Consider the following 25290-nt stretch of genomic DNA (forward strand, 5'->3'; position numbering starts at 1 on the left):
GATTATTGACTTTAGTGCAGGGAACATGTATGATTTGTCTATCACTCCTGGTCTCTGTCAAAGTGCATTGTAATCAATCAATGGGCACTTATTCACCTACTGTGTATCAGAAGGCCTCTTTAGCTAAACTGCAAAGTGTGAGTTTGGAAAGATTGATTGGGAACAGTTTGGGAAAGACTTGGAAAAATTAGAGTAATTTGTATTTTATCCTAGAGGAGCAATAACAGTACAAATTTTTTATGTTCTGTACCTCGGTGCCTGGGAAAATGCCATCTAGAAAAAAGGGAAACGAAAAACAAACAACCAGGCCGAAAGCAAAGTTTAGGAAGGTGCTCATTTCCAGCGGCTGGGCGAAAAGTAGATTTCCCCAGATGGTGATAGGAAGACATTTGACAGGATGCAATTCCGCACCGGTGCAGCGGGAGGAGCCAGACCAGAGCAGGAACAGGTCCTTCTGCTGGAGACACTCGCTCACTTCGGGGTGAGGGGGAGGAGCCCAATCCTAAAATGGCACAGCGGCGAGCGTTCTCCCTAGCCAATGGGAAATCAGGTTAGTTTGGGGGTACGGTCCTGGGGCCCAATGAGAGAGTTGGGTGTAGGCGAGGGGCAGCCGGGCTCGGAGTAGGGGGTGAGGGACGGTTGGGACCGAGGCTGTCTTGAGGGGTTGCGGGGCGCCGCGGGGCTGAGGCCGGGGTCGGGATGCGGACGGTGCAGCGGCAGTGACTGGAGCTGCCGCCAGACATGAACTCGCTGGAGCAAGCGGAAGGTAGGGACGCCGGCACGCTCGTGTCTGCCCACCTCCGCCCAGTCGGAAGCTGCTCTCCTTCGCGAACCGAGGAAATCGGAGGGGGGGAGGTGGGAAGCTGAGACCCCACCCCCAGGGTGCCCAGGAAGCTCAGGCCCGAGGAGCCGCCACCGGGGTTGGGGGAGGCGGGACTCACGTCCTGCGAGGAAGCCTCCCAGTGCTCCCAGGAGCCCCTAGGACTGCCCCGGCCCAGCCCCTCGGTTCCGGAGAAGGGCTCAGGACTGACTGTCAGGCTGGCTTGATTGGCGTCGTGGGTTGTGTGTATATCAATTTCCTCAAGTTGAGAGCAATAAACAACTCTTAGTTTTGCTTCGCCATGGTTTCGGATACTAATCGTGGTAAGAAAGCACTTCAGTCTCTCCTATTTGAACTTAGTCACCAGCCTTAAGTAAATTCAGATCCTAGACTCGAGATTTAGAGAGTATTCTCTCCAAAGCGTCTTTTTAAGTGTAAAAGAACAACTGTCTTAGGTGGTTGTACGTAATTTCAGGGGTGGGTGTGTGTGTGTGTGTGTGTGTGTATGTATGTAGATGCAAAGATAGATCTCTATATTTTTTTGAGGCCGTGGGGGATGTGATTTGCTTGGGGTTACACAGTAGTCCCCTATTCCAGGGTCGCAGCTCTATCTATCCACCGCACCACTTACCTGCCCCAGTTTTTATATTTTATTAGTAGAAGACTATACAGGGATGGGGGAGGAGTCTATAGGGAAAGCTTTGTATGGAAATTCCACCCCCAGATGCACATCTACAACTCTGACTAATTTATAGTCTGGAAAGTTGTCTGGGTCATTGGAAGATTCATTAACTTGCTTAACACCCCTAGAATGTGTCTGAGGCCGGACTTGACCCCAGATCTTAATTGGTTCCAAAGTCATACTCTCTTGAGTTGAAGGAATAGCTCTTTGTAAATAATTCAAGGTCTGAATTCACTTTATGGGAGGGCTTTTAATTAGTCATTTTTTAAAAATTGTATAGCTATTAATGCTATGAAGTTTAATTTGAAAGCCCCCTTCCAACTTGCTTAAGGTTATGTGACTTTCATTGAAGGGGAAATGTCTCTCAAATCAATTATAAACAACTGTTAAGTCTGTTTATATGTTTGTAAAACCAAACAGTGTCATAAAGGTAAAGTTAAAACCCCATATGTTATTCGATAACATGTTTAATTTTGAATTATGTTTAGTTTCCAGTACTCCATGAGTTAAAAAGAAATGAAAGATTAGTTTTTTCTTTTCAGTCTGTAGTAGAGAGAACTCAGCTGAATGTTCAACTCTCAATACAACAATATTAGCATATATTTAATATATATACAGCTTTTCACTAAGTCAGATGCCTCAGTTTTCTCAATATGTTAAATAGAAATAAGAAATACTTCTAATTAATGCTTAGAGTTAAGATAATGAACATGTAACTTGACTGAATGTAAACATCTTGTAATAAGTATACGTTAACTTAATAGATAAAACCAGTATCAATAATACCAATAGTATTCTTAAATGTTTTTGCCTTAGATCTCAAGGCTTTTGAGAGAAGACTTACTGAATATATTTCTTGTTTACAACCTGCTACAGGACGTTGGAGAAGTAAGTTAATTGTTTTTTTAAGAGAAGAGGAGTAATTTACTTTGTTACAAATTTTATGTAGAAATTACATATTTTGCAAGATACTATTTTGACTTTTCTGTTAAAATCAACTGTTCAGGTTGTTTGTATCTTTGTTTACATTTATATGTTTTACATTTTACATTTATAATATTTTAAAATTGATTTAAAATAATTGTAATAAAAATGTCCCAAACTTATGGTATTTTAGGCTACGCACAGTTTCCTAAATTATTAGTAATAATAAAAGTTTTAATTAGAAGAAATATTGTAGAGACCATGAAGTGGAAAGTAAATGGTCTTTATAATACATAGTACTATAATTATGACAGTTTAGTTTGTTTTTGAGGCAATTGGGGTTAAGTGACTTGCTCAGTCATACAACTAGTAAGTGTTAAGTGTCTGAGGCTGAATTTGAACTTGGATTCTCCAGGCTCCAGGGCTGGTGCTTTATCCACTATGCCATCTAGCTGCCCATTATTGCATTTTAAAAGATAAAATACAAATCTTTTCTCATTTTCATTAGAAAAAAATCATAAAGATTTTTTTTAAATGTGATAACAGACAAATGACAACATTTAGTCTGTTCTATACGTGTTCTGAATAATTAATAGCCACAGTTTCTTAGATTGTTAATGCTTTCTAATCCTTATTAACTTCATTTCTCATAGTAATTAAACATTTTTCTCCTCTTCCTAATGTGACCTAGCTTCTTCCTTTATGAAGAATCATTCAACATGAGCTCTTTTAACTCTCTTCTATTCTTCACAGATGTAACATCATCACCCCCAAGCTTTACTGTAGTCACAAGAGAAAAGGTTATCACTATTCAAAAGACCCTTGATCCCATACCATCCCACTTCTTTGAGACTTTGCTCCAGCAATTAATACTTCTCATGCATCTTCATTCTCTACTTTGATACTAGATAATGTTTCATTCTCTACTTTGATACTAGATAATGTTTAAATCATTATAATCTTTAAAAAAAGTCCAGCTATAATATCATCCCTCTTTAATTTCTTGCTAAACTTTTAAAAACTTGTCTACATGTACCTCCATGACCTCATTATTTAATTTATTCTCGTTCCCTTTAATCAATCAATAAGTATTTATTAAACACCTATTATCTGCAAGACATTGAGGTTACATAAAGAGTAAAATAGTCCCAACTCTTAATGAACTTATGTTCTAATATAATATTACCTTTTAACCCCTTGCCTGCAATCAGCCTTCTTTCCCAGATGTGGTACTGAAACAGTTCTCTCAGAGGTTACCAGTAATGAAATTTAACTAACATATCCAGTGACCCTCCCATTCTCATGATCTTTTGACCTGGAGTTTCTGACATCAGACATCTCCACCCCATTGGATATTTTCTGGTTCCTTTCAAGATACTTGTCTCTCTTGTTTCTCCTACCTTTTTAATCTCTCCTTTTGCCAGTCTTTTCTTTTCCCTTCTTCCCCTCCCCCTCCAATCTGGTCATTAACATAAAAGACCAACAATTTTCAGTGGCTTCATTCTACTTTGCCTGCCATTCGAGAATCTCTACAATCTTATGCCATTTTGTCTTAATGTCTATGAGGCACTAAACAGACCAAAATTCTGTCTCCCCTGAACATGCCCTGTATTCTATCCCATCTATGACTTTATTCATGCTATTTCCTATTTCTAGAATGTCTTCCCTGCTTTTCATCACCTTTTGAATTACTACCTTTTAAAAACTGAACCCAAAGCCAACTATAACACTTTGCTTTGAGATGGGTCTTGTTTATCAAAAACTGTTAATAATTTTCCTTATAGCCTTATCCAACTACTAGATTGTAAGTTCCATGGTGGCATGAGCTCCATGAGGATTTCTTAACTAAACTTGCATCTTAATATCTGTCACAGGAGATGCTTAATATTTTGAACATAGTAGGGACATAATGAATATTTTTTAAATGAATTAATGAATAGCTCCTGCATTACACCTCAGAAGTCAGTAATTGCCAAATACCAAATTATATACATATAATTGCATATGAACGCATGATTTTCCCCACACTAGTAAATATATCTATGAAATTAGAGCATTTTTAATGGATTTATAGTTTTGTCATTTCTCAACCTTTCTCCTTTTTAAAATGTTTGCTTTCAAATCAGTTTTGTTGAATATTGAGAGAACTTGGTCATAACTATTTTTTAAAATTAATAGCTTTTTATTTTTCAAAATACACGCAAAGATAGTTTTCAACATTCATCTTTACAAAACCTTGTGTTCCAAATTTTTTCTTTCTGCTGCCCTCCCCTAGACGGCAAGCAATAAACATGGGCAATTCTTCTAAACATATTTCTATATTCATCATTCTATGCAAGAAACATCAGATCTAAAGAGAAAAAAACCAAGCAAACAAATAGTTTTAAAAAAAAAAGTGAAAATATTATGCTTTAATCACATTCATTCAGTCTCCATAGTTCTCTCTGGATGCTGAAGAGACGACTCTTCCCATCACAAGTCTATAATTGCCCTGAATCACCACATTTGAGAAGAGCCAAATACATCACACTTGATCAACATATAATCTTGTTGTTATGTACTCTATTTTCTTGGTTCTGTTCATTTAGCACGGTTCATGTATCTGACTACTCCTTTAAAGAAAAAAACAAAATTGGTAGGGGCAGCTAAGTGATACAATGAATAGAGCACCAGCCCTGAAGTCAGAAGGACTTGAGTTCAAATCTGTCCTCAGACACTTAATATTTCCTAGCTGTGTGACTCTGGGCAAGTCACTTAACCCCAAATGCCTCAGCAGAAACAAACAAAAAAACAAACAAAACAAGCCTGGTGACCAAGATTTTAGTGTATGTTTTATGAGACACTGTTAGAATAGCTCTATATATGTACTGACTAATACCATATAGTTAAAAAGAAAGAAAGAGAGAGAGAGAGAGAGAGAGAGAGAAAGAAAGAAAGAAAGAAAGAAAGAAAGAAAGAAAGAAAGAAAGAAAGAAAGAAAGAAAGAAAGAAAGAAAGAAAGAAAGAAAGAAAGAAAGAAAAGAAAAGAAAAGAAAAGAAAAGAAAAGAGGAGGAAAAGGAAAGATTATTTTGTTTTTGAACATTTTGGTTAATTGGCTAACAAGTTTAACCTGAAAATTCATTTTGTTTTAACTATTAAAGAAAAATCTTTTAAAACTTAATTCAGTATGTTTTCTTAAGGATAGCAAAATAAACATAATTTTTTATCTTTGAAAATTCAAAATTATACATTGTTCACAATTAGTTATAAATATCACTTATATTAAAGTGCTACTGAAATAAGATATGTATAAAAACATTTTGAAAAGTTAGAAAGAACTATATAAATGTATATTACAGATTTAGAAAATTTTTTCATATCCTCTGGAATTAATTTAAAATGATCACATCTCTAAAATAGATAAATTAATTTTTAATTTGTCCCCCAAATATAATATAGCCCCCCAAAACTATATAATTATGAGTTTTGTTTCATATTCTGATAATATAAGCTTGATTTCATTCTTTTTTAAAGTCTGAATGTGTCTTTTAAAATAGAATAAATAGTTATATATTCTCTCTCTAATGTATTTTCCTTAATTAAAAAAAAAATGTGAAATTTTTATTATGGTAGAATTGTTATTTCGATTTTTTAGGATTTCCAGAATAGGCATACTTAACTCTGAGAATCTTGCTTTCACCGAAGTATAATTTTTTTTTCCTAACTATAATTTATATTCTTTATATCCACTAAGTTACTTGAAGAAAATGCTGATCTTTAGTTGACTTTTTGTTTTTAACCAATTCATCTGTATTTATTAAGAAGGAAAAATCTTTTAAAGGTAGTTCTTGAGGAACTCTCAGGTTGGATAGTTTTGTTTTATTTCCGGATTCAATATATGTTTTCATGTCATTGTTAAGTGATTTTTTTTTTTTTTTTCCCAGAATGGTGCCTCTGTGCCCTCACTTGAATATTAGAAGTTCACAGTGGGAGGTTGAGTTTTTCAAGGCTATATGATATCACAAGTTAGAATTTAGGTTACTCTTTCCTTGTCTAATGCATTCAGTACTATTTACTACAACTCTCATTTTAATAGGCATTGCTATAACTGGTATTTCATAAGTTTATTTGTTTACTAATTTAGTTTTTATTTTTTATCAGTGATTCTTATAGTGGTGTCTGTCTGTACAGCTACTGGTGCCTGGAATTGGTTGATAGATCCAGAGACACAAAAGGTAGAATTAATTTGGATTTTTTAAAGAAAAATGCATAACACTAATGAAACTTACTCTTTTTTATTCATTTACCAAAAGCAAACTATTTGGTAGCAATTTTTACAAGGACAAACAAATTATGGTATTTTTATCTATGCTTTTGCATGATATAAAACTTTTTGCTCAGAACTTAGAACCTGCAAGTTTAGTGACAGTGTTTTATTTGTTGTTCATTATAGCAGCTTCCTCACGAGTTTTTATTTTCACAATTTTAAAAAAATCTGTTTTTTCCCTCTTAAAAAGGCCATCTATGGAAGATGTATCTAACTTTTTTTTTAATAGCTTTTAATTTACAAGATCTATGCATGGCTAATTTTCAGCATTGACAGTTGCAAAACCTTTTGTTCCAACTTTTCCCTTTCTTCCCTCCACCCCCTTCCCCAGGTGGCAGATTGATCAATACATGTTAAATATGTTTAAGTATAAGTCAAATACAATATATGTTGTATCTAACTTTTTAAGCAATATAAAAGGAAAATTTAGTGATAGTCATATTTTTTCATAATTGAAATTCTAGAACCTTATATAATCTAAGAGTTTACTTAATATGTAGCGTTACTAATTATGACATTTGGGATAGAGACATTAAAAAGGGAAGCTTCTAGACAATTAGAACTGGGCCTTTGTATTAACAGAAACCCTTGGTACATCTAGCAATAATATCGCTTTCTACCATTCTTTCATATGAACCATCTTCTCTAGTAAGGCTAATCCCTCAAAATCTCATTAACGTATTAGATACACAGTGCTAGGTATGGAATCAAAGGATCTGGGTTCAGAAATCCCAGCTCTGTTACTTGAAACCTATGTAACCTGGGCAAGACACTTAATATTTTAGGGACTCAGTTCTTCATCTATGAATGAGAAAGTTGGATTAAAATCCCTTCAAGTTCAAAATTTATGATTCTATGTCTTTATATTGAAATGGCTTTTGTAATCATCTAACCACAATCTGTTTTTCAGTTCCCACACAAAATCTACCTCTTCACTGAATCCAGTTCACATTATCGATTTCCCTCTTCTCTGAATTACTACATCACAGTTATGTGACATGATTTAGCACTTACTTATATATAGTATTATATTGCTTGCCCAATTTGTTTCTTGTTAGTTTACTCTTACCATATAAATTTTAAGCTCTTGTAAGGTAGGCTCCATATTTTGCCCTTTTATTTAGCACTAGATAAATATAAGTGTTTTTAAATACTAATTAAATGGGTTTAGTGATTACACTGATTTTGGTGTCGTAGTAAATGATAGGGATAAAATGGTGACACATTTTGAATGCTTCACTAAATCTTTAGAAACATAACAATAAAGGAAACTAGGATTATTTTAGTTAACTTTGTTAATTAAAGCTAACTTTGTTAGCTTAGAAGATAAAAGGATTAAAAGGAATATATATAGGCAAGAGTATAGTTTAAACAATAACAATGTGATTTTGAAAATAATTAAAGCTTTTTTGATATAGGTATCCTTCTTTACATCTTTATGGAATCATCCATTTTTCACAATCAGCTGTATCACTCTAATAGGGTTGTTCTTTGCTGGAATACACAAGAGAGTGGTAGCACCATCAATGTATCCTTTAAACGTGGCTGAGTTTTATTCTGGAATCACTATTAAAATACTTCTGCTTGACATTGTTTTTTTAATTTTCTCTAAGTAATGCTATTTTCCTTTGACTACGTATATGCAGTATAGCAGCCCGATGTCGAACTGTGTTAGCAGAATATAATATGTCTTGTGATGATGTAAGTAATTTTTTTACTTGAATGTCATATGTGAAATAATTTTTTTTCATGCAAAACATATTTCCATATTAGCCATTTTGGGGGAAGGGGGGGAAGCCAGAAAAACAAAGTTTAAAAAAAATGCTTCAGTCTTAAGAAGTTAACTTAAGAGTTTATTATTTCTCTCCCTCGAGGTAGATAATGTGTTTCATCATGAGTCCTTTGGATTTGACACATAAACAAAATTATCTCAAATTCAGGTTCAAAAGAATTTTAAAATATAATTGACAGCAACTTCATCTTGGGATTCATATTTGGGATAGTATATAACAGCTATTCAGCAGCTGTTTATTTTATTGCTTAGCATTAATTTTATTTCTATGTAATGGGAAAGGGAAAAAAAGGTTTATAAGCAAATTCTAGGAGTACAAGTATGTTTATTTTGTTTCTTTTAAAATATTGCCTCTGTGATAATTTATTGTGAACTGAATCACTCTGCAAAATATCTATATATCTTCAGATATTCAAAACTCCTATTTCCAGTGTGGTAGAATTTTAGGTCAAATGTATAGCTTGTGTTCTGAAAAATTTCTTACATAGTTTTGATCATAAAATATTACTCACTATTTACAACAATTATTGATTTCATTTAATGGATCATTGATTTTCAGTTAGTCATCAAAAAGAAAAGCCATTCTTTAAAAAAAAAAAAAAAAAGTGATTGAAAGCAAAATTTATTTCTAGGTCATGAATAACTAAAGATATTGGAATTTTTTTTTAATATGTATAGTTACTTTCTTTTTTTTTTCCCCAGACAGGAAAGCTTATTTTGAAACCTAGGCCTCATGTTCAATGACGATCTCTATACATTATCATGGGACCTGAAACAGCCTTTCTTCAAATAAGTGATGCAGTGAAAAGCCATACAGGATTCCTTTTACAGTTATTTATATGAAAGTCTTAGCAACAACTGACAAGAAGTGTGCAATATTAATCCAGACTGTCTTGATGATTTCTCATGTTATCAGTGCTTTTGGTACCTTTTGATTACCTATATTTCAGTATTAGTGTCACTTTAGTACTTCATATTTTGCAAGAGTAATTGCAGATGAAGTATGTGTCTTGGTTACTAAGTTAAAGCTTAGAGACAGAACCTCATTCAGTTTTTATAATGTATTTTTGCAAACTACTGTAAATAGCAAATCAATGCCAATGTTAAGCAAAGAGAAAACATGTTGTATGGACCTTTGTTCTCCTGCACCAGTATTTAAGGAACACCTACTTGCCATTCCCACAGCTTTTTTATTAATAGTTACCACATATGGCTGTATCATTTGTTCTCCCAACTTATTCTTTAAATGGTATTGTAGGAAAGTAGATTAAAAAGCCCATCAAAATGAACTTAGGTTGAAGAAAAACTCATCTCCATTATGTTGTAAGAAATTACAGATATTTTGAGATACATTTTTTGCTAAACTGTACACAGAATTTCAGCCACTATTGTGGTTTTACTTACAGGTTCAATATTTTCATTTATTGTAAAGTATACTTTATAAATATGTTTTTAAAGTACTCATAAGAACACTTCACAGGTTTCTGAATATGAAAATTCAGTTACAAATTATGTAGTGTTTGGGAATTCAGTAGTTGTATTTTAGATAATTGGATTTTATGCTGTGGTAGTCATAACATTACACTAGTATTGCAGATGTGTAATTTATGATCATATTCCCCCATCTGAAAAGGTAATATGTTAACAGTGCCACAAAATAGTCTACAATTCTCACTACTTAGAGAGTAAGTGTTAATGACATACCATGTATGCAGAATAGCCACATGTACTATAATAGCCCATAAAATTAAACTACTGGGATTGTTATAAATATTTTAACATTCTGGAGGTGCCTTTTTATTTGTAATTATGAGAAGGTTTTGAAAAGATTTTAATTCTTTCATAAGCATCTTTTTAATTTCAATTAACAAAATACCTGAAATTACAGCAACAATTTAATTTTTTAAAAAATGCTTTAATAAGGCTGCCATTCAGTTTAAAATTAATCTCCCAGCTTTCATGTGTATAAAATGTTATTCTTTGATTGAACTACAGCAATAAAACCCTCAGCTCCTAAGAAGTCTGAGAGGATGTTGTCTATTCTCATGTTTCTATATTGTTTTATTTTCTGTAAATATTATAGGTAAATATGTGCATAAAAATTAAACACTTTATATATATGTAAATGAATATTCTGTTGGGTTTTCCTTGTATTACAGATCTATGAATAGACTTTGAAATATGAAAACAGTTTGTCAGAGCATTTATTAGTTACATATTTTATTTGAACTCTGTGGCTAATAAACCAAGTTATTCTCATTTTTAATCTTAAATTTGCTCTTAATAAGGAAAATTGGAATTTATTATTCTCCTATTTTTGTATAGATTATTTTTAAAATGTATAGAATGTTAGGGTTAGATGGGAACTTTTAGATTATTTAATTTAAAACCATCAATTTACATATGAGGGAACTAAGTCCCAAACACTTTTAAGTAATGAACCCAAATTCACATAGTTGGGATTCTAAGCATAATCTCAAGAACCCTATTCATTACTCTTTGACCTATACCCATCAGAGAACCAGAATTTAATAAGTGCTTAATATGCTGTGCTAAATTCTCAGAATAAAAAAACAAAAATAAAATAATCCCTGTCCTTAAGGAGCTCCTTGAAAGAGCTTCTAATGAGGGAGGAAATGTGTATATGTGCTTTCAGCCCACATCTTCCTGGTTCCAAGGGAGAAAGGAGTTCAGTGATGGCACAACCAGGGCAAAGGGACAAATGCAGGAGATGAAGTGTATGGAATGGGAAGTCGCTTAGAGTGGCTGGATGGGCAAATATGTGGAGTAGAATAAAGTATACAAAGCTTGAAAAGGGAGGAAGGGTCTAGCTTGTGAAGAGATTTAAGTACCAGTTAAGTTTGACACTAGAGGTAATCAGAAGTCAATGGAATTTGTTGAGTAGGGGGCGACATCAAACCTGTGGTTTAGGAAAATCATTTTGGTAGATGTGTAGAATGGATTGAAATGGTTGCAGTTAGGAACCAAATAAAAGTCTTTAACATTAATCCAGATAATGAGAGCCTCAACTATTGGGGGTGGGAAAGTCACAAGATTTGGCAGTTTATTAGATACGTGGGGGGAAAGGGTAGAATTGACATAAAAGTTGTTAAGCTGGGTTTCTGGAAGAATGTTGATATCCTTGAAATTAATTGGAAGATTCAGAGGAAGGATATTTTGAGGGAAAAATTACTAGTTCAATTTTGGATATGTTGAATTAAGATATCTAAGTTGAAATTTTCAATAGGCAGTTGATAATGTGGGACTGGAATTTAGAAGTGAGATGGATATTTACATCTGAGAATCTGCCTAGAGATTATGACTGAATGCATCAGAGCTGATAAAGTTAACAAATTAGATAAAGGGTTCAGGTCACAGGCAGGGAATGCACTCATAATAAGCATGACATGTCTGATTGAACAAAGGATGAGAAAAAGGAGCCAGACAGGAAAAGAACAAGAAGAAATTAATATTAGAAAAACTCATGAGAAGACCAGTCAGTGTCACCTGCTACTGAGGGCATCAAGGAGGGCATTTAGGAGTTTACTGAAGACCATGTTGTCAAATGCCTCCAATGAAGACAAACATGGCATCAAAGTCAGCTACCACACTCATGTAAATTCTTTAACTTGAAAAGACTACAAGCTGACACTAAAGTGAGGGAGTAATTGGTGCATGATATTTTGTTGCAGATGATAATATGCTCAATGCAACTTCTGAAGCTGAGATGCAACAAAATATTAATTCTCTGCAGCTTGTGCTAATGTTGCTCTAATAATATCAATAAAATATAGGCATTCTATCAACCAGCACCACACCAGATGTGGAACTATCAGTTTCAGCAAATGATGAAGTTTTGAACACTGTGGATAAGTTCACTTACCTTGGCAGTATGCTTTCCAGCGATATCCACATTGATAATGATTTTGACACCTGCTTTACCAGAACTAGTTCAGTGTTTGGGAGGCTCTGAAGAAAAGTGTGGGAGAGGAGAAGGATTAGACTAATACCAAATTGAAGGTCTACAGAGCCATGTGCTGAGCTCATTGTGTGCCTATGACACCTGGACAGTATACCAGCACCAATGCCAGGAAACTGAATCACTTCTATTTGAATTATCATAAAAAAATTCTGAAGATCACCTGGCAGGATAAAATACCAAACACTGAGGACCTTTCTTCTCAACTAAATTGCCAAACATTCCAACTCTACTGCAGAGAGCACAACTCTTATTAGGCTGGCCATATTGAATGTTAAATGTCTGCTTGCCAAAAAGACTTATTTTATGGAGAACTCAAAGGGAAGTGCTCACAAGGCAGAAAAAAACGATACATGGACACTTCAGGTCTCTCTTAAAAAGTTTAGAATTGATTGCATGACTTGAGAGCCATTGGCACAGGTCTGTCCAGTATGGTGAACCCTCATCAGAGAAAGCACTGTGCTCTACGAGCAAAGCAGATCAAAAGAAATGCAATATACACAAAGTTGGAGAATCCATCTCAGATGTTCATATGGACTACTTGTGTCCGACCTGTGGATAGAGCAAGCTATTCACAGTGAGTGGAAGGACAAGAATTTGAATCCAGGTCCTCTGAATTCTGTACTACTACTTGAGAATAAAAGAAAAACAAAATTATACAAGAATGTATAATGAATATATAATCATGCAAAACATTTCATTTTTTTTTAAAAAGACAAAAAAGAAAATAAACTTCAATCTGTATTCTGAGACAATCAACTCTTTTTCTTGAATGAGATAGCTAATGAGTCCTTTAGAACTGTAGTTGGGTGATTGTAGTGATCATAGCTACTAAGTCTTAAGTTGATTATTGTCATAAAATTGCTCCAGAATTAGTTGTTCATTTCATTTTGCATTATGTTATAAAAGTCTTCTCATTCTTTTCTAAAACCATCCTAATTTCTTTTTAGGACCAAATTATTCCATTGCATTCGTATGCCATAACTTGTTCAGCCATTCCCCAATTAATAAACTTCCCCTCAGTTCCCAATTCTTTGCCACCAGAAAAAGAACTAATGTTCTTGTATAGATGTATCTTTTTCCTCTTTGATCTCTTTGGGATATAGATCTAGCAAAGGGTATACATAGTTTAATATTTGCAAAGAGTTTCCCCTCATTTTCCTGCTTTTCTTCTATGTATATATAATATTAAAAGGTGTGATCTGGCTGGGGAATGACTAGATAAGTAGGAAGAAAAATTGATGTCCCAAAAAACTAAGAGAAAAAAGTATTGAAAAGGAGAGAGTAATCAGTTGTTTCAAAAACTAGAGAGAGGTTGAGAGAAACAGAGTGAGAAAAGATCATTGGATTTGTTATTAGGATTATTATATTGTTGTTCAATATCATCTTTTCATGACCTCATTTGAGGTTTTCTTAGCAAAGATATTAGAATGACTTGCCATTTCCTTCTTCAGCTTATTTTATAGTTGAGAAAAATAGGGTTAAATGTTATAAGAGATTTATATTTTCCTCTGCCTATCTCCAAAATTGCTAGTTTTCCCAAATTATGACTTTTTCCCCCTTCTGCTGTAAACACAATATTATATTCCTTTAGTTGCATTATTTTATGCTTTTTATTAAAGTGGCCCTGTTCCCACTGGCTCTCTTCCTCTTGCCCTTTATCCCCTATTTTCATTTGTTACCCCTTTCCCTTCAGGGTTTTGTTTATTACTTCTTCACTCCTGTTTGAATCTGATTCCGTTTCATTTTTTCTTTTCAGTTAAATAGATTTCCTTCCCTTCAGCCAGTTCTGTTCATTAGTTTTATTTCATTTTTTAGACCCTTTCCAAAAAGGATTTTTCTCACTCTCTTCATTAACCATCTTCTCTTTATTTACTTTAGATCCTTATTCTCTAATTCATGATATCTAAAATCATCTGGTCTCTTTAATCTGTATTCTTCATACAATAAATGCTTGAGCTGTCTTTAGACTCTGTCTTTAAGGAACTTTCTGCTACTGCCTTGAGAGGTTACCTCTTAATCCCCCTTTTTCATTGTGCTACACTCTGGAACTATGCCATTATTGATGACATAAGGGAGGATATCGTCCCATGGTGGACAGTTAACCTCCTTCCCCCCACACTGATCTATTGATATTTTTATCATCTACTGACTTCTCATTGACCTTTCCTTCCCCCACCCCCATTTACCTAGAATTCTCCATGTGTGCATGTTCTTCCACTTGTCCAGGTATTAATTGGCTCCAGAGTTTCTAGCTCCCTCCATCCCAGTGATGAGGTTTGTATCCCCTGAATTCCCAGTGGGGATGAGGTTAGTGGCAATAAGAGAGTTGTTAAAATCCCCTTTCGGTCGACTGCAGGTTCAAAGTGAAAGAAGTCACTTATCCCGAATTATTAATTGGCAAAAATGACACTTTATTGTTGGATAGAAACCAGTTTGCTAAGAGACTGACTTCTATAGTGGCAAAATCCTATTAGGGAAATGGAATCTGGCACTGAGAAGAGAATGCCTTCTCAGTGGGCAGAGTCCTCGAAACCTGCTTGCTTCTCTGCAAGGAGTGAGTCTAGAAATTGCCCTTTAAAAGGAGTCTTGAGGCTTCAGGACTCAGGTTCCTAGGTTTAAATGCTTATCAGTATCCAGCTCAGATCTCCTATTGGAATTAACAACACTTCAAAAGGGTGCTTTTTGACCAGGATTTCTAATTGAATCAAAGACTCTGGCATCCCCGAAAGATAACTTATCTGGGGGGATATGCCTTCCCCAGGAGGGGCTGAGACTCCAAAAGGGATCACAGATTAAAAGGAAACACAGTTTCAGAGTGATAATCTTAAAGGGATCACAGCTTCAGTAAAGAGAATAGTTTCCTTCCCACTTCACCAGGACAAGGTTCTGGTACTAAATCCTTCATCATCTAGTGTGAAGTCCTCATCTACTTTTCCCCTCCCACAACCATCCTTTCTCTTCTATTTTTCATCTTTTCTCCCTCATTCTCACCCATTTACATATAGGCTTTACTCTTTCTGGGACTAGCCTCCTTCTCCTGTTATTAGTTTTTGTTTTGACCTAGTTCCATCACTTACTTATTCTTTTCTTTCTATTCCCTGTTCCCCTCTCCTTTGTGTACCTTTCAATATTGTCATGTAGTCCTACAAGAGAAATTTTTATGCACAGAGTTGTCAGGATCTGTTTATAATTCTCCCTGTCTGCCTCTTCCCTGTTACCTCAACCAGACTTCCAGCTTCATCCCTGTCTCCTTTTTTATGTTTAGAAAGGAGTTTTTTCCCCCACTTAATAGGATTGTATTATTTCCAATTACATGTAAAAATAGTTTTCAACATTCACTTTTCTAAGATTTTGAGTTCCACATTTTTTTTCTCCTTCCCCTCTTTCCTTCCTCCTTCCCCTAGACAGAAAATAATGTGATATAGGCTTTATGTGTACAATCATTTTAAACATTTCCATATTAATCACATTGTAAAAGAAAAATCAGAAAAAAGGGAAAAACCACCAGAAAGAAAAACGAAAAAAAGATGAAAGTATCATGCTTCCATCCATATTCAGTTTCTATAATCTCATTGGATGTAGATAGCATTTTCCATCCCAAGGCTATTGGAGATATCTTGGATTTATCTTGCATTGCTAAGAGCTAAGTCTGCTCTTGATCATCACAGGATCTTGCTGTTACTGTTCGGTTCTGCTCATTTAACTTAACATCAGTTCATGTAATTCTTAGAAATTTCTTACTGGCTTTCTGTTGCCACTGTTGCTGTTGTCCATGCCTGCTGCATTTATTTAATTCACACATCCTGCCTTTCTATTGTTTAAAGAATCTGAAAAGCAAATAATCTCTTCAGTTTTGGCTTTCTTTTTCTTTTTTCCTTTTTTTTTTTAATTATAGCTTTTTATTGACAAAACATATGTATGGGTAATTTTTCAACATTGACACTCACAAACACTTCTGTTCCAACTTTTCCCTTCTTTCCCTCCACCCCCTTCCCTAGATGACAGGCAGTCTCATACATGTTAAACATGTTAAAGAATATCTTAAATACAATATATGTGTATATATTTATACTGTTCTCTTGTTGCACAAGAAAAATCAGATTTAGAATGGTAAAAATAACCTGGGAAGAAGAACAAAAATGCAAGCAAACAACAACAGAAAGAATGTAAATGCTATGTTGTGGTTCACACTCATTTCCCAATGTTCTTTCGCTGGGTGTAGCTGGTTCTGGTCATCACTGATCAATTGGAATTGAATTGGATCTTCTGATTGCCGAAGATAGCCACGTCCATCAGAATTGATCCTCATACAGTATTGTTGTGCCAAGTGTATATGATCTCCTGGTTCTGCTCATTTCACTTACCTTCAGTTCATGTAAGTCTCTCCAAGCCTCTCTGTATTCATCCTGCTGGTCATTTCTTACAGAGCAATAATATTCATATACCATAATTTACTCAGACATTCTCCAACTGATGGGCATCCATTCAATTTCCAGTTTCTAGCCACTACAAAAAGGGCTGCCATAAATATTTTTGCTCATACAGTTCCCTTTCCCTTCTTTAAGATCTCTTTGGGATATAAGCCCAGTAGAAGCACTCCTGGATCAAGGGGTATGCACAGTTTGATAACTTTTTGAGCATAATCCCAAATTGTTCTCCGGAATGGTTGAATCTGTTCACAATGCCACCAACAATGCATCAGTGTTCCAGTTTTCCCATATTCCCTCCAACATTTGTCATTATCTTTTCCTGTCATCTTATTTGACTTTCTTTCTAAAAATATTTCAGAATCTATTATTGAACGTTCATCTTTTTTGTACTATATGATTAAGGTCAGATTCAAAGGATAGGTTGACTAGGCTGCAATATTCTTTTTTTTTTTTTTTTCATTTAAAAAAATTTTTTTTATTATACCTTTTTATTTACAAGTTATATGCATGGGTAATTTTACAGCATTGACAACTGCCAAACCTTTTGTTCCAATTTTTCCCCTCCTTCCCTCTACCCCCTCCCCCAGATGGCAGGTTGACCAATATATGTTAAATATGTTGAAGTATAAATTAAATACAATATAAGTATACATGTCTAAACAGTTATTTTGCTGTAGAATCAGACTTTGAAATAGTGTACTATTAGCCTGTGAAGGAAATCAAAAATGCAGGTGGACAAAAATATAGGGAATGAGAATTCTATGTAATGATTCTTAGTCATTTCCCAGAGTTTTTTCCTGGGTGTAGCTGGTTCAATTCATTACTGCTCTATTGGAACTGATTTGGTTCATCTCATTGCTTAAACTGAAATATTCTTATGTTATATGAATGTGTTATCCTTGAGACTTGAAAGTTTTGCTGTTAATGGCTCGAAGACCTTATTGTTTCTGGACTGAATTGTTAGCTTTAACCACTTTATGCCTTGGAGTTTTCACCCTTGATTTTATTTATTTTCCTTTTCCTGGAGATAATCTATAAATTCTTTTTTATTGGAATTTTATTTTTTATATTCAGAAATTCCAAACAGTTCTTTTCTATTATTTTCTTTATTATTAAGCTTTATGATGCTGATGTGTTCTTTTGGAAAATCTATAATCCTTAGATTATCTCTGAATATCCTATCTTTGAGATTTCTGGTCATGGTCCTCCTCCCCCCCTCCATTTACACTAGGTCGTAGGATCGTAGTTTACAATTCTAATTCTCTGTATCAACTGACTTTTGAGAGGTTAGAACTAGTCCCAGCTGTATGTTATGTTTAGTGACATACTTCTCATTATATACTATATCCTATCCTAGTGATCTGTCCCACTTTCTCTGTCTTACTTCTTTAGCATGGAATTTGAATTCTCCATGGAATTTGGGGTTCCAGAAGGAAACCCAAAACTCTCTAAAACTCCTTGAAGGACAGATTCTCCTTGAATCCTGGCTTCCCTAAAAGATCCTGAGAGGTGGACACCACTTCCATTGATAACACTCGCTGCTTAAGCTTCCTATTGAATTAAAGACTCATACAATTCTATTCAAATTTAGCTCAACCTGGACCCAGCTCTATCAAGAGCAACTCCCAGCTTGTAGCCAAGGCTTATAAAAGAGCCAATCTAAAACCGTCTCTTTGCTGAGGTCCCAACATGCCACACCATGCCATGCTATGCCAAGGAAACCTCTGCCCGCTAGAATAATATTCTCTTCCAGTGAATATTTATCTCTTTATCCTCACCTATTTCCCTACCGAGACTTTATGCCCCTCTGTCAGGATTTCTCTAAACTTTACTTCTCTGCTAGGACTCCTCCACTACTTTACTCCCCTGTTGGGACTTTGTCTCTAAGAAATTCAGCTTTTCTATTCATGCATAGTAAAGGCTGACTTCCCAGTGCATATAATAAATCTCTTTTTATCAGTCTAGCTTTTTTGGGTTTGTAATTTCCTTTACGAAGAATCTCTGTGCCGCCAGAAGGGGGGGTTCCCCAGAACTCCCTACCGATGTGCCGAATCCCAAGGATTTTAGGGGAGCCAAACCTCTCCATTTGGTTCCCTGAACACCGAACCTGCCACTAGACCTCATCATTTAACTCCCTGACCACCAGAAACCCTAATCTCATTTTGGTTCCCTAAATCTAGACCTCATCATTTGGTTCCCTGACAGAAGGGAACCCCCAAACCTAAACCTCATCACTAGTAGTTCAGAATTTTGCAGTTACTTCTGGGATGCAGTATCAAGAAGGCTTTTGCTCCTGAAGGGAGTTTGCAGCTAAAATCTCAAGAACAATGGAAAGAGAAAAGGGGGGGAAAGGTGCAGCAGTGGGTTGTGATTTAAGCCTGTGCTTAAATATGTCTTGGGTCTTAGAAAAAATAACAACAAAGCTCATATGGAAAACAAAAGGTCAAGAATTTCAAGGGAATTAATGAAAAAAAAATCAAATGATGGTGGCTTAGCTGTACCAGATCTAAAATTATATTATAGAGCAGCAGTTACCAAAGCTATTTGGTATTGGCTAAGGAATAGATTAGTTGATCAGTGGAATAGATTAGGTTCAAGGGATAAAACAGTCAACAAATATAGCAACCTAGTCTTTGACAAACCCAAAGATCCCAGCTTTTGGGATAAGAACTTACTGTTTGATAAAAATTGCTGAGAAAATTGGAAACTAATATGGCAGAAACTAGGCATTGATCCATACTTAACACCGTACACCAAGATAAGGTCAAAATGGGTTCATGACCTAGGCATAAAGAATGAAATTATTAATAAATTAGAGGAACATAGGATAGTTTACCTCTCAGACCTGTGGAAGGGGAAGGTCTTTATGACCAAAGCAGAACTAGAGATCATTACTGATCACAAAATAGAAAATTTCGATTATACCAAACTGAAAAGTTTTTGTACAAACAAAACTAATGCAGACAAGATTAGAAGGGAAGCAATAAACTGGGAAAAATATTTTTACAGTCAAAGGTTCTGATAAAGGCCTCATTTCCAAAATATATAGAGAATTAACTCTAATTTATAAAAAATCAAGCCATTCTCCAATTGAAAAATGGTCAAAGGATATGAACAGACAATTCTCAGATGAAGAAATTGAAACTATTTCTAGTCATATGAAAAGATGCTCCAAGTCATTATTCATCAGAGAAATGCAAATTAAGACAACTCTAAGATACCACTACACACCTGTCAGATTGGCTAAGATGACAGGAAAAAATAATGATGATTGTTGGAGGGATGCGGAAAACTGGGACATTGATGCATTGTTGGTGGAGTTGTGAACGAATCCAACCATTTTGGAGAGTAGTTTGGAACTATGCTCAAAAAGTTATCAAACTGTGCATACCCTTTGATCCAGCAGTGTTACTACTGGGATTATAATCCAAAGAGATTATAAAGAAGGAAAGGGACCTTTATATGCACGAATGTTTGTGGCAGCCCTTTTTGTAGTGGCTAAAAACTGGAAACTGAATGGATGTCCATCAGTTGGAGAATGGTTGAATAAATTGTGGTATATGAAAATTATGGAATATTACTGTTCTGTAAGAAATGACCAACAGGATAATTTCAGAAAGGCCTGGAGAGACTTATACGAACTGATGCTGAGTGAAATGAGCAGGACCAGGAGATCATTATATACTTCAACAACAATACTAGATGATGACCAGTTCTGATGGATCAGGCCATCCTCAGCAACGAGATCAACCAAATCATTTCTAATGGAGCAGTAATGAACTGAACTAGCTATGCCCAGAAAAAGAACTCTGGGAGATGACTAAAACCATTACATTGAATTCCCAACCCCTATATTTATGCACACCTGCATTTTTGATTTCCTTCACAAGCTAATTGTATAATATTTCAGAGTCTGATTCTTTTTCTACAGCAAAATAACGTTTTGGTCGGGTATACCTATTGTGTATCTAATTTATATTTTAATATATTTAACATCTACTGGTCATCCTGCCATCTAGGGAGGGGTGGGGGGTAAGAGGTGAAAAATTGGAACAAGAGGTTTGGCAATTGTTAATGCTGTAAAGTTACCCATGTTTATATCCTGTAAATAAAAGGCTATTAAATAAAAAATATATATATATGTCTTGGGTCTGCTAGTAGGCTTGATGCCAAATGGGAAGTAGGGAAGGGTGCTGAGTGAAGTCGGGGTCAGTGAGCCTCTTCTGGGTTTCTAAGTTTTTTTTTAAACTTTCTTTTGGATTCTGGGAGTTTATCTTTTGTGTACAACTTTTGTTCTTTTTTTATTTTTATTTTCAGTTCATAATTCTTTTCTTCCCACTCCTCCCTCTCTCCTCCCCAAGAAGGCAAACAAATAAAACAAAAAAATCCAATACCTATGATACATATGAAGTCAGCAGAACATATTTTATTTTTTGGAGCGATTTGGAAGATTTTAAGGAACAGAAAAAATGTCTTCTACTATCTTGTTGTTCATGTGATCTCCAAACCCCAGATAATTGGATTTGGCAACTAAAAGATCACTGGTAACTTTGGAGACAGTAGTTTTGGTGGAATGATAATGTTGAAAGGAAGGAAATTAAGCAGCTGAGTTGTTAGGGTATTTGAAGTACAGTTACCAGTTAACACATATGTTAAAGTGCCCTAATATGAAAGCAGAAACTGGGGAAGAAGAAAAATTCTTATCCATGTACTGAATTCATTGAGGAAGGAAGAGGAGTAACCTGGAGTATTGCAAACAATAATTGGGTAACTGAATAGCAGGAACCTCAAAAGAAGAGAAGTTACTGAATGACAGAGGTAGGAGTAGGAGAGAAAAAGATTTAAGATAAAGGAAAGTTTATAAGCTATGAAAGATATTTATTTCATAGAGCACAATGTATCAGTGTCCCAGTTTCATGAAATAATTCTTAATATGTTACCTGTTAGATCTATGGATAAGGGAAGAATTTGTGACAAGAGACTGAACATTTTGGGAAGCAAAATGGATAATTTTGATTACATTAAATTAAAAAGGGGTTGTACAAACAAAAGCAAAGCAGCTAAGATTAGAAGGAAATAAAAAAACCGGAGGGGAGAGGGGAGGAATTTTTACAGAAAATTTCTCTGATAAAAATCTCATTTCTCAAATTAAGCATATGAGTCATTCTCCAATTGATAAATGGTCCAAAGGATATTAATAGTTAATTTTCAGAGAAGAAATAAAAGTTATCTCTAATCATGTGGAAAAAAAATCCTCTATATCATTACTGATTAGAGAAATGCAAATTAAAGCAATTCTAAGGTACCACTTCTCACCTATTAGATTGACTAATATGACAAAAAAGGGAAATTAAAATGTTGGAGATGTGGAAAAATTGGGACAATAATGTATTGTTGGTAGAATTGTTAACTGACAACTATTCTGAAGAACATTTTAGAACTATGCCCAAAAACTTATAAAAACTGCATATCCTTTGATTCAGTAATGCTAATTCTGGATCTCAGACAGAAAAAAAAACTTTTTTAAAACCAATATGTACAAAAATATAGCACTTTTTTTTGGTGGGTAAAGAATTGGAAATCAAAGGGATGTCCATCAACTGAGGAGTCCCTGAACAAGTTGATGTATATGATTGTGATAAGAAATGACAATCAGAATATTTTCAGAAAATTCTGGAAAATACACTATAAATTGATGTGAAGTGAACAAAAACATTAACAGTAAGATGATCAACTTTGAATAACTTATTTTTAGCAATTCAATTATCCAACACAATTCTGAAGGACTTGTGATGAAAAATGCTATCCATCTCCAGAGAAAGAACTGATAGTTTGAATGCAGATTGAAACATGCTTTTTTTAAAATATTTATTTTCCTTGGTTTTTTTTTATTATTTTGTTTTTGGTCTGTATTTTCTTTTGCAACATGGTTAATATGATAATGTTTTGCATGACTACATGGGTGTAATCTATATCAAGTTGCTTGTCTTCTCAAGTTGGGAAGAGAAAAAGGAAGGAGAGAATTTGGACTCAATATTTAAAAAGAAAGAATGTTAAAATTGTTCTTACATGTAATTGGAAATAATAAAATATAAAATTTTTTAAAAAGAAATAATTCCTAATAATTGTTTTTATTCTGCATTTGTTGGGAGCTCACCTTTTTTCATTTTTGATCCTGATTATTGGGCTTTCTTCTTCAAAAATTAAATTAGCTAGTGATTTATCTTATTTTTGCGTGTTTTTATGAATAATATTTTTTTAAAATGAGCTCAGCTTCTAAACTGAAACTATTTCTAGCCATATGAAAAGATACTTCAAGTCATTATTAATCAGAGAAAAGCAAATTAAGACAACTCTGAGATACCACTACACACCTGTTATACTGGCTACAATGACAGGGAAAGATAATGCGGAACGTTGGAGGAGATGTGGGAAAACAGGGACACTAATACATTGTTGGTGGAACTATTAATATATCCAACCATTCTGGAGAGCAATTTGGAACTATGCTCAAAAAGTTACTGAACTGTGCATACCTTTTGATCCAGCAGTGTTACTACTGGGCTTATATCCCAAAGAGATCATAAAGAAGGGAAAGGGACCTGTATGTGCAAGAATGTTTGTGGCAGCCCTCTTTATAGTGGCAAAAAACTGGAAACTGAGTGGATGCCCATCAATTGGAGAATGGCTGAATAAATTGTGATATATGAATATTATGGAATATTATTGTTCGGTAAATGACCAACAGGATGATTTCAGAAATGCTGAGTGAAATGAGCAGGGCCAGGAGATCATTATATACTTCAACAACAGTACTATATGATTATCAATTCTGATGGACCTGGCCATCTTCAGCAATGAGATGAACCAAATCAGTTCCAAGGAGCAGTAATGAACTGAACTAGCTACACCCAGGAAAAAACTCTGGGAGATGACTAAGAACCATTACATAGAATTCCCAAACCCTATATTTTTGCCTGCCTGCATTTTTGATTTCCTTCACAGGCTAATTGTACACTATTTCAAAGTCTGATTCTTTTTGTACAGCAAAATAACGGTTTGGATACTTATTTTGGATTTAATTTATATTTTAACATATTTAGCATGTATTGGTCATCCTGCCATCTAGGGAAGGGGGTGGGGGAAGGAGGGGAAAAATTGGAAGGAAAGGTTTGGCAATTGTCAATGCTGTAAAATAACCCATACATATAACTTGTAAATAAAAAGCTATTAAAAATTAAAAAAAAAAGAGCTCAGCTTCTAATCTAATATTTCCCCCTGCCACTTTAAGTAAGAACAACATATTTTAACAATAATAATAATGTGTATTGTACTATGATTTTTGCAAAGAACTTTGTAAATATTATCACATTGGATCCTATTTATTAAAAAAAAAAAAGTTCCAAGTTTTATTTATTAGTTTCATGAACTATTTAGTTGTTCATGATACAACTGGGTCCAAAATCTTTTGGGGTGTGGCATGATGATCTCATCTTCCTGAAACTACTTCCTGCTGAGAATAGATCATCTTAGAGGGTCCCATTTGAAGGTGCTTGAGCTGATTGAAGATCCATTGGGTCAGATGCCTGAAGTTGGTGAATACAGCTGTCCAGTGCTGATCATTTGAAGGTGAATTGCTCAAAGTCTAGAGGAAAAACAAGTACAAAGAGCAGAACCCTCATTCTTGAGAGGTGTGCTTATATTTTCCCTGAAGATTTTGCAAATAGCTAGTTAAGCATCATCTCTTTTTTTTTTTTTTTTTTAGCATCATCTCTTTTAATAGGAATTATAACTCAAAAGCAATTTTGAGAAAAGGGGGAATCCCATCAGAATAACAGAGTTATTGACAAAATCCTTCATTAACACATAACACATAACACCTGTATATTGAGAGAGATTAATCCAAGCTTCTAAAAGAGGCATGTGTAAAGCCTCTCTGCCAGTATTTTTTATTAAAGTTTTTTATTTTTAAAAACATATATATGTAATTTTCAATATTCACCCTTGTAAAACCTTGGGTTCCAAGTTTTTTTTTTCCTTTTCCCCCTATCTGTTCCCTTAGATGACAAGTATTCCAATATGTTAAACATGGAAGATTCTTCTATGCATGTTTCCACAAATATGCTGCACAAGAAAAATCAGATCAAAAAGGAAAAAAAAAAAGAGAAAGAAAACAATGCAAGCCAACAACAACAAAGAGAGTTGTTATCTACACACAGTCTCCACAGTCCTCTCTCTGGGTATAGATGGCTCTCTCCATCACAAAATCATTGGAACTGGCCTCAATGACCCCCTTGTTGAAGAGAATCACGTCCATCAGAATTGATCATTGTATACTCTTCTTGTTGCCATG

General features: G+C 34.7%; 1 protein-coding gene across 1 annotated transcript; it reads left to right on the top strand.

Annotated features, from left to right (window-relative positions):
• The first annotated feature begins 356 nt into the window (after positions 1-356).
• On the top strand, positions 357-9787 carry CNEP1R1 (CTD nuclear envelope phosphatase 1 regulatory subunit 1). Its single transcript, XM_031954456.1, is given in 7 exon segments — positions 357-476; positions 478-550; positions 2319-2390; positions 6568-6641; positions 8152-8261; positions 8380-8434; positions 9228-9787. Coding segments are annotated over 7 exon segments (531 nt in total). The 5' UTR covers positions 357-371; the 3' UTR covers positions 9270-9787.
• The last annotated feature ends 15503 nt before the right edge of the window (positions 9788-25290 follow it).

Source organism: Sarcophilus harrisii, chromosome 2 (assembly GCF_902635505.1).
Source record: "Sarcophilus harrisii chromosome 2, mSarHar1.11, whole genome shotgun sequence".
NCBI classification, from domain to species: Eukaryota; Metazoa; Chordata; class Mammalia; order Dasyuromorphia; family Dasyuridae; genus Sarcophilus; species Sarcophilus harrisii.